General features: G+C 28.4%; 1 protein-coding gene across 1 annotated transcript; it reads right to left on the bottom strand.

The window, feature by feature from the left end:
• Positions 1-2,628: 2,628 nt before the first annotated feature.
• LOC111635088 lies at positions 2,629-7,502 on the bottom strand. Its single transcript, XM_023379952.1, has 7 exons — positions 7,018-7,502; positions 6,480-6,728; positions 6,383-6,415; positions 6,125-6,298; positions 3,362-3,460; positions 2,906-3,066; positions 2,629-2,832 (listed from the first exon to the last, which is right to left on the bottom strand). Exons 2-7 carry the CDS (start codon positions 6,571-6,573, stop codon positions 2,644-2,646), a joined length of 750 nt encoding a protein of 249 aa, XP_023235720.1. The 5' UTR covers positions 6,574-6,728; positions 7,018-7,502; the 3' UTR covers positions 2,629-2,643.
• Between the last annotated feature and the right edge of the window lie 4,030 nt (positions 7,503-11,532).

Here is an 11,532-nt window from a genome sequence, read left to right as displayed (position 1 = left end):
TATAAATTAAATTATTAGCTTTAGTAATAATATACATATTTTAGCAATGTTGTTTCGAATTTAAAATAATAATTTGGCAGACGATAATGCTTATNTGCATTACAGGCAAAAATAAAAAAAAAGTATTTTCTAATTAATTTTCAAATTTTTGTCAGAATTACATAAAGAAAATATAAGCTACATGAAAAACTGGAGAAGCTTTTAATTATAAATTTTATACATTATATTATTAATATAGATATATCATATTCATAATGTAATAGATAGTTAAAGGCAATATAACAATTATATATTAATGGGATAATTATAATATGAATTTGCAATGCAAATGGATATTAACATGCCTCACCTGTAAGAACATTTACAGCCATCACTCTATAGGAATTAGGAGCAAATAAGAGGCGACATACATACACTCCCGAATCTTCATCAATGGTTGGATTTATAGCTATTTATTAAGGTAAATTACAATAAAATTATATTAGTATATTATAATTAATATTAAATTTAAAGTAGTAAGATTAACCTGTAGATTCATATCATAAATATTAATTAAGAAAGTAGTTTTAAAAATTTCATTGTAAAAGTATCAATTTAATATTTACGTTAACAAAAACAATTCAGTATTATTTCACATTTTAAATATTATCTAATTAATCTTATTATTTATAAATATTGTAATCCATTAACTAGTCGGATTTAAAATACATTAGTTAATGAATTTTTAAAATACGATTTTAATTTGATTTTCAAGGTAACACGTGTAAATCTCTAGATTTCTTATAAGAGATTAAAATTGGGAATATTAAATGCGAATTATCTGAATATATTGAAGAATAAAAGTAAAGGGACGAATTACAAGATTAAGAGCAATGAAAATTACTTCTTGTATTCTACGTAAGTGCCAAATCTCTAACTTAACATGAAAATTAAACTTCTTAACAATCAAAAATCAACAGTGAGGATTTTAAAACGATATTTTAAACTAAGCAGTCGGCTTTAAATGCATCTAGTTATGCATGTAATCAACCAAAATAAACATAATTAAACCGTAGTTTTGGATCATTGAATTACCGATAGCATTCCTACATATCTGCTGATGAAGGATTGCGGAATTCCCAAGAATTGGAATATAGTTGGCAATCCCAACAAGAAAAGAAAGGAAAAATAATGGAGTATAGTTTTGCTACTTACAAAACAAAAAACAAAAACTTTTATCAACATTTAAAATTTAAAAAGTTATCCGTAAAAATTACCGTCTTTTTTAAATGAATATTAAATGAATAATCTGAAAATGTATAAAATGAATAGTCTGAAAAGAAATGAAATTATAATCGGAGCATTTAAACGAAACAACTTATACAAGTACATATTATAATTGTATTTTTTGATAAAAATATTAATATGGCAATATAATTATAAATCTTCAGTCTTGATCACAGAAGTCAACATACCCCTATTGATCTTTCTTCTTAGAATCAACTTGCAAAATGGATGCTATAAATACTCTTTAATTGTTGACGGGTGACATTAAAATAAAACATTGTTTAACATAATTTTAAAATGCATTAAATATGATTAAGTAGGATTAGTTTAATATAATCTCTTTTCTTTTAGGCGTATCTTAGTTGGAATTAATAGACAATTATCGCCTTTATGTTAAAGACCTCGGAGAAGGGACTAAAAAATATTATTAAAAAACGATAGACTAAACTAATTATAAAGTACAATAACTAAGTTTATCCAGTAGAGCTACTTTCATGATATTTAATTCTTTGATAAATAAAAATGGCATTGTTATCTTTTTAAAAGTTCATTTGCATTTTCTCGTAATATCCCTTGTGCATTCTACTCTTATTAAATTTTATTACATTATTCATAAAATATACTTTTTAATGAGTTATTGTTTAAATTTTTATATGCAAACTATAATCATGATGAAAGCTAGATTTATTTTTTTATTATATTTTTCTTTCTTGCTAATAAATTTGAATTTTTATTAATATATGCATTTATCATAAATAGCATGATCTTTTTGATCTTTAGCACAATATATGATTGTGCAGAATGTTTTAGTGATTGATTAAAAAATAAAATCAATACATCATAAGCGTAATCAATACTACAGAAATATAATATTGGATCATTAATATAAATAAATAATTGATAAAAGTTGTTCTGGTTGACTATATAAATATCCTGTAGAGAAATAAGATTGTAAATATAATAAGTAAATGTTAGATGTGAATTTTTATAATAATAAAGATATAATTGTACGAAACTTCTTTTATACAAGTTATATATATATAATGATAAAGTCCAATCGCACAATACTTGGTATTGTATAAAGACTACAACCCAACTAGTACTGTACATACTAGATTTAGAAAATTAGACCAAAACCGAGTTGCCAATCATATAGTCTACAACACAGTTGTAGACTATATGATTGGTCCATAACACAGTTGATAATTCCGTTTTATATGAACTCCATGTTGTACGAGTCACTTAGATTTTACAAATACGTGAGCCGTTCACAGCCCGGCACACGTATTTGTAAAATCTAAGTGACTCGTACAACATGGAGTTCATATAAAACGGAATTATCAACAGTGTTATACGGGGGTCGACTGTATTTTGTATCTAAAACCTAAAAATCTCAAGACAAAATTTTAGGACTTTAGGTTGTCTATGCTTGATATATATAAAGATCATACCCTTAACTACAATAATATTTACAATCCATGCATGATAAATCTTTTTAGTTTTAATCAGGCACGTCCATTTTCCACCGTGTTTTAATTTGACATTTTCTACTACAGGCACTAGTTTCTACACAGGATAAATAAAAAATACATTTAATATTCATTTACAATAATTTTAAAAATTGTGACTAGTTACTTACATCATTTTCCTTAATGCTAACGTTTCTACTAAAAAATTTTAAATCGTTTAAAAGCCAAATCTGTGTCAAATTACCATATATCTTCACTAAAGACAGATAATTACAAGGCAAATAAAGTTTATCTTCTTCTTTAATTGAAATAAAATGAGATCCGTTGATAACTGCAAATGTAATAAAGCTTTTGTGAAGTTTAGTTTAAAAATGCATTACAGGCAAAAATAAAAAAAAAGTATTTTCTAATTAATTTTCAAATTTTTGTCAGAATTACATAAAGAAAATATAAGCTACATGAAAAACTGGAGAAGCTTTTAATTATAAATTTTATACATTATATTATTAATATAGATATATCATATTCATAATGTAATAGATAGTTAAAGGCAATATAACAATTATATATTAATGGGATAATTATAATATGAATTTGCAATGCAAATGGATATTAACATGCCTCACCTGTAAGAACATTTACAGCCATCACTCTATAGGAATTAGGAGCAAATAAGAGGCGACATACATACACTCCCGAATCTTCATCAATGGTTGGATTTATAGCTATTTATTAAGGTAAATTACAATAAAATTATATTAGTATATTATAATTAATATTAAATTTAAAGTAGTAAGATTAACCTGTAGATTCATATCATAAATATTAATTAAGAAAGTAGTTTTAAAAATTTCATTGTAAAAGTATCAATTTAATATTTACGTTAACAAAAACAATTCAGTATTATTTCACATTTTAAATATTATCTAATTAATCTTATTATTTATAAATATTGTAATCCATTAACTAGTCGGATTTAAAATACATTAGTTAATGAATTTTTAAAATACGATTTTAATTTGATTTTTAAGGTAACACGTGTAAATCTCTAGATTTCTTATAAGAGATTAAAATTGGGAATATTAAATGCGAATTATCTGAATATATTGAAGAATAAAAGTAAAGGGACGAATTACAAGATTAAGAGCAATGAAAATTACTTCTTGTATTCTACGTAAGTGCCAAATCTCTAACTTAACATGAAAATTAAACTTCTTAACAATCAAAAATCAACAGTGAGGATTTTAAAACGATATTTTAAACTAAGCAGTCGGCTTTAAATGCATCTAGTTATGCATGTAATCAACCAAAATAAACATAATTAAACCGTAGTTTTGGATCATTGAATTACCGATAGCATTCCTACATATCTGCTGATGAAGGATTGCGGAATTCCCAAGAATTGGAATATAGTTGGCAATCCCAACAAGAAAAGAAAGGAAAAATAATGGAGTATAGTTTTGCTACTTACAAAACAAAAAACAAAAACTTTTATCAACATTTAAAATTTAAAAAGTTATCCGTAAAAATTACCGTCTTTTTTAAATGAATATTAAATGAATAATCTGAAAATGTATAAAATGAATAGTCTGAAAAGAAATGAAATTATAATCGGAGCATTTAAACGAAACAACTTATACAAGTACATATTATAATTGTATTTTTTGATAAAAATATTAATATGGCAATACAAAAATTGGTGGCTTTTCTAGAAAATAAATTTGGTGCTAATAATTTGGAGACTAACAAATATAACCTCTACTAAGCTTGGCTTTTAGCTACGCTTAGTTTCTGGAAGATGTACATGCTCTTATATTTTATTAACACACATCAAAACAGCAAAAACATTGAGGTTATTAACTTCAAAAAAACGAAAACAGAAATAAATTTGTGTTGGTATTGCATTTAAATTATAATTAATAATAAGAAAATTCAGCTTTTTTATGACAATTATTATTATTATTCCGTTTTATGTGGACTATAGTACCTTAGTCTCTTTGACTATGCCAGTGTACAAATTATAAGAGAAAATAAGAATGCCGCTATATCTAAAATAAAATATTTCGTTTATAAAACAATGTAGATATTTTCTCTTACATTTTTTTCCTCTTGGCGAGAGATTTAAAAACAATATATTTAGAGTTTTTTTATTCTAATATTTATTTTAATATAGAAAACAAATGTTCTCCGCAGTTGAGATGTCTTTACCAGGTAACTTACTAATTTTACAATTGCTAACTGTAAGTGTTTAAATTTAAATTATTTCGAAGTTTTAATAAATATAGAATTGGAAGCTGAGGAAGTGTTTGTCCTTGCACTAAAAATTAATCTTAAAAAATCCAAGTCTATTGTTTTAATGTATACATTTCTTAATAGAAGGAAGAACATATATTAATATAGAATTATATTTAATACACATTATATCTAATATAATTCTATATTAATATATGTTATTCCTTCTATTAATTCTATTCGCCAAGAGGAAAAAAATATAATATATAAGGACATCTAATATAATTCTATATTGATATATGTTCTTCCTTTTATTAAGAAATGTATATAAAGTTTCAAGCTTGTTTACTGTGTTTCATAACACAGTAAACAAGCTTGACACTTTATTGTAATTGTAAGATACTATTAAGAATACAGATTTGAAATTTATTGTAAAGTATACCGATAAAAGTTGAAGCGTTACGCTTCAAGTTTTGTCGGTATTTACAAGTTTTCAATGTGGCCTCCATCCGTGATTAGACATATATCCAACAAAATTCGACTTCCTGCTAAAGAATATTCCTCATCTCCTTTCCTAACGATCCTCCGATATTTCCTAATCCCTTACTAGCCAGTCTGATTAATATTTTAGGACTATGTAAAAACAGTTTGTGCATGTGTTCTACCATTCATCACTATTCTTTCTTCTAGTACTGTACTTTTCTTTACACATACAATCGGTTTCACTGTACGATTTAGGCTATACCATGTGTAAATCATTTTTCTGATTGGACAGGTTTACAATACGTAGAAACCACGCCAATTATACAAAGCCAAATTTTATGAGACGAATAAGTCAGTTAATGCTCATAAAATTTTAACACAGGCATTCTGTGAACTAATAAATCTTATCATTTTCTCAGACACGATGCCAGTACTGCCGCTGCTAGAAAAACATGAGCTGCTAATAGGCCTACCACTGAAAAGAAACTTGGAGATAAAGGAATATTTTACAATAAACATTACTATTATCCTTCCCCTATTTTCAACACAGTAACTTCTCGAACTGGCTTTCTACATTATGAAACACCCTGTACAGTATCTCGAATTTCTCGTATTACCATATTTTAGTATGAATTAAAAACCAATTTAAAAGCTTCTACATCACATCTTCTTACATATTTTCGCTTTATAAACTTTTGTTCTATCTCGATCCAAACTTAATGGTAATTCGTCTTTCGTCCATGTTAAAACTCCCCGCGGATAAACGTTCATGATACTCTTTATATTGTTATTCACACAATTAAGAACAGCGGGTTTCCCTGCAGTTATCACTGTATTACGGTACATCGCTTTAAAAATATAAACAATTCCTGTCATTTTTTCTTCATTAACAAATAATTATAATAACTAATTAATAATATAAATTCATTTACATTTTAGTTTTTCTTTCACATGTTTTTCTATGTCTAGAAATTAAAAGAAAATTATTATATTAATTATCTGAAGATATTAAATATGAAATTGTGAGACCTGGAGGTAGTGTATATATTTCATCGGGACAAATTTTTGTGTTGCAGTTTCCAAATTGAAGATCAGCCCCTTCACATTTCTTTCCTCCATCCATGGGTGCTGGATTATTGCATTTTCTTTCTCTTCTCCCATTTCCTCCTCCGCATGTGACTGAACAGTCCCAAGAAGACCAACTTGACCAAAAGCCATCTATTGGGCAACGTACTTTCGTATCGCAAGCATCTGTTTCTCTAGCTTTCCCTTTACATTCTAAATAACGAATCGTCTAAAGTTATATGATACTGTATAATAAAATTATAAGCTTATAAATTATTATTATTAATCAAAAATATTTAAATAATTAACAGGAAAATATTAAAATATAATTTTTAAAACATTCCTGTAAAAAGACGAACAAAAGTATATCAACATTTTTAAATTTTGCACATTTTATTTATTTTTTCTTCCAGTAAATGTCGCCATCTGTCGTTTAAATAGAGCGATAAAATAATTATTAAAATTAAAATTTATTTATTTATAATTGTTTTAAAATATTAACTTTTTCCAAAAAATGAAGGTTTAGGATTGTCACAACTTCTATGACGAATTTGGATTCCTAAACCACAAGTTGAGCTGCATTCACTCCACTCTCCCCAATTGCCCCAATTTCCATCAGTTCTTGTAAATGCTCCTATAATATAGTAATTATAATTATTGTAGTTACAGTTTTAATATAGGTATTATTTATGTTTTTAAATTAATTTTATATTTATTCAAACTATACCCTTGCACCTAAACTGAGCGCTTTGTTAGTGCCCCAGATTAAGATCTCAAACAGAAGTAATTTTATATAGTAAATTCCATTTACAATTATTAAAAGGTCCTGAAATTAACTGGCACTTAGCACCTCCAGATGTGTTAATTCGCCAGTGTTTTCATCATTAAATCATTGTCACGATGATATAATTCCATAGAAATAAATAATTTTTTCCATTAATTTTTATATAATTTTATTTATGTATTTTTTATCATCAGCTTTATTTATTTATTTTTCATGCTTCTTGGATGCCTGGATCCCGTTGGCCTTTCTCCTGCGCGCTCTAGGTGCATGATGTAAATATAAATTTATATTAACATTGATATGAAAAACTGTACAGTTGTTTTTTCAGTATATATTTATGCAATTTAGATAATAAATAAACTATTTAGTAGAATATTTATTTTTTAATTATGCTATTATAATCGAATTATCCTAAGTTTTGTCGAATGGTGTTGAAAATAACATCAATTATGCATCAATTTATCATTGCAAATAACTAAATACGTTGTTGTATCCTATAAATTTAATATGATTGTAACATAGAAGATTGCCTATGTCTACAGAATATTTAAGTGCTGTTATACCATAGATATGGAGTGAAAGACAAACGTTTCAAAACACGCAAACTTTATTGATTGGTTTGCACAGCCATTTGTAGTATAGATCAAATAATTAAGTTCTAATGAGGTTATAAAGAACATTATAATCATCAAATTATCCACAAAAAAGTAATTACCGTTCTGTCAATTTACCGAATAGTATTTTATTTTATAGAATTTTATTTTAACATTTATTAAGATAGGCTTTTGCATAATTGTTAAAAAAAAGTATTGATTTGACAGTTTAATTTTAATTTTGCTATTTAAATACCTTTATTGTTATATATTTTATTAGTATAGGAAGCAAGCGATTTGATTTAAAATTCGTCTAAATTATACAAATTAATAAAAATTACACGTTTTATTCTATGAATTGTGAAGCAAATTTATTCATNGATTCTGAACGTGGATGCCTTTAAAATATCGATTCAAGGAATAATCCACAAATACGGCACAAATTATATAAAATCGCGACTTAAGCGCTCATTTAATTCGAGGTTCATCGGAGATCGGAATTCCGCAAGTTCTGAAGATCGGCGCGATGTCGTCTATCCCAGTGTTCCGCAACCTTTTTCTATTCGCGGCACACCTATGACTCGACATGACTCAACACGGCACACCAAAATGTTATTCCCCTCAATAACGTATATGATACTATTAATAGAATTTCGTAATGCCATAAACCACAAAACTCAATTATGTTGAGTTTTGTAAGTTACACTAGGTGGACACCGATGGCTGTGTACTATGCCAGACCAGAGTCAAGGCATAGTAACTTAAACTTTCGGCACGCGCCTAGTGCCGATTAGGCCTGAAGATACAGAAAAATGAAAGAAACAATAAATTGTTATCAATTCTAACAGATATTTATATCTTTATTTTTAAACTTTTATTTATTTTAATTTTACAATTTTAAACTGATGCAATAACTGGATTTATAGCTTAATAATGTCTAAAAATTTAGAAATGTTTTTTTATGTTAACAAAAAACAAACATGATATCTCCATAATTAAAATTGCTTAGCTCTGAATTGGTATATTACATTATGTAGGGTCTATTTGTTAATATTTAAATACGTCGAAATCTTTTAAAAATTTCGACGTATTTTAAAAATCTAATTTAAAAAGAATTAAAACTGTCGTATCGTAATATCAGGAAAGCTATGCTTACCGATGTGAAACACTTCCGTAAAAATGCAGCTCTGAATGAGGAGGTTGGGACCTTATCAGAGTTGTAGACCATGCCCACAGGAGTAAAAAAAGTCAAAGGAACGGATGGTCTATATGTGACCTTTCGTGAGATATAGCGGTGTAGTATGTAGTATATATATATATCCCGGAAGTAGCCATTGCCGTGGCGTTTCTCATGTTTTATGAGCTTTTTAGCCGTCTCTAGGTGAAGTGAAAAACAGTTGATTTTAGCATTGTTTTGAGAAATACTTTCAGCTTTTTTCACTGTTAAATTTTACTCTATTTTTGACTCTTTAAAATTCCAGCTAGGCTGATTTGGGGGGGGGTATTTATTTTGCAAAGGGTCACATGTAGACTGTCTGTTTCTTTGGTTTTTTTACTCCTGTGGGCATGTTCTATAGCTATGATAATGCCAAACAGCTTCATTCAGAGCAAATTTCTGCCAAAATGTCCATTCACACGTTAACAGATACCTATCGATTAAGCAGTTAATGATCATATCTATCGATTTTTTGCAAGTTTTGATCAAAGGATCTCTCATAAATATACCTCTAAAATTTCAGTCGATGATATTATCGATAAATTAAACTAAAGCTTTAACGAAAATCAATTATCAGAGAAAAAGAAAATAAGAACTTTAAATAGGTTGTAGTGAAAGTCGTGACATTTGATACAAGTAAAAAGTTATGATAGAAAATAATATTTACTTAAGTTGATAACTGGAAATAAATCAAAATTTTCATTTGAATATTAAATATAACTTTTTAAATTTGCAATTAGAATATAGGCTGAACCTTCTTGAAACTTTCTGTGGTTGTCGTAAATTATTTAACTGATGTATAATTGTTTCAAATGGAAATAAAAATTACAAAATAATCTACGAGGTGATACTTTCAACATTTCAGTACGTATGCAAATTAGCAGATGGAAAGAGCTGAGAATTATCTCATAGATTTATTACTCTTTTAGTATTTTAATGTTGAACATGTTTTATGTATTTATTGATATGATTTATATTAATATATTAAACAGATTTCTTTATTCTTTTTTCGATGACTTTCAGATTAAGGGATTTAGTCAGGATGGAAATTGTCGTCATAACTCACGCTCGCCATAACGTCGTCATTAAGTCGATTGGCGTGGAATGACGATAACCTATTCATAATACGAATACTGTATATAGTTTCTTTTCGGTATGATTAATTCTGGATTTTCTATAATTACAATTTTAATAATAATGTAATTATATCATATAAAATTAACCAGATACTGTGTTAATTAATAACTAAAAAAGAGCGTGTCAATAGTTTTATACATCGAATAGCTATGTAACTTATATGATAGTGTCACACTTTTGTAGAAACTATAAACGCACATTTTAAAAAGAAGCAGTTGTACTGTACATAATTATGGAGAGCAAACATATCGTTTCATTAGACTTTGAACGATTACGTTTAATTAAAATATGATTTTTTAGCTAGTAGCCAGAGCCGGCCCTACGATTGGGCGAACGGAGCAGCCGTCCTAGGCGCTAAGTCCTAGGGGGCGCCTCAGTGGTAAAGAAAATTAAAGGGTATAAATTAGGGGCAGCCAAGGGGGCGCCATAATAGGATCTCGCTCCATCCTGAAATTCGCCTCGGGCCGGCACTGCTAGTAGCCCACAAATAGCCAAGGAGATAAAACTACCGAACACAGGTCGCAAGTTCGCACCTCATCGACGGCCTGGCCACGTGCAGGATTTTCTCAACGTGTCTAACACATAAATACGAGCCAGTTTTCCACAGGCCTCTTGGGAGGCATTCTCTAGGCCAGTCCAGTGTTCCGCAACCTTTTTCTATTCGCGGCACACCTATGACTCGACATGACTCAACACGGCACACCAAAATGTTATTCCCCTCAATAACGTATATGATACTATTAATAGAATTTCGTAATGCCATAAACCACAAAACTCAATTATGTTGAGTTTTGTAAGTTACACTAGGTGGACACCGATGGCTGTGTACTATGCCAGACCAGAGTCAAGGCATAGTAACTTCAAAAAAAAAAGAAAAATTAAATAAGCATTGTGTCATTGTGTGTTTGTATTCAGGAATTTCCTAACAATATGGCATTTATTCAATATAGAGACCTTTTGTAGTATGATGTATGTGTTCCCAGGCTTTTGTGTAGCGTTTGTGGTATGATACCTGTACAGGAGAGAACGACAAGTTCAATAAGCACCCCTATCCATCCTCCACAGATGCCTTATTTCCTGGGCAAGTTCCGTGTACTTGCTGATTTTTTCAGTGCATGTGTTTTGTACATTGTGAGTGTTTGGAACAGATATGTCTATAATGTATGTGATTTTATTGTGTTTGTCAATGAGTGTGATGTCTGGTCTGTTGTGGTAAATTGTTTTATCTGTGATTATGGCTCTGTCGTAGTACATTTTGTGCGTGTTGTTTTCCAATACTGTCTGTGG

Source organism: Centruroides sculpturatus, unplaced genomic scaffold, assembly GCF_000671375.1.
Source record: "Centruroides sculpturatus isolate CEXI.00-Female unplaced genomic scaffold, Cexi_2.0 scaffold700, whole genome shotgun sequence".
In the NCBI taxonomy this organism is placed as follows: domain Eukaryota; kingdom Metazoa; phylum Arthropoda; class Arachnida; order Scorpiones; family Buthidae; genus Centruroides; species Centruroides sculpturatus.
Note: the sequence above shows the minus strand (reverse complement) of the source record. Positions and strands in the feature narration are given on the sequence as shown.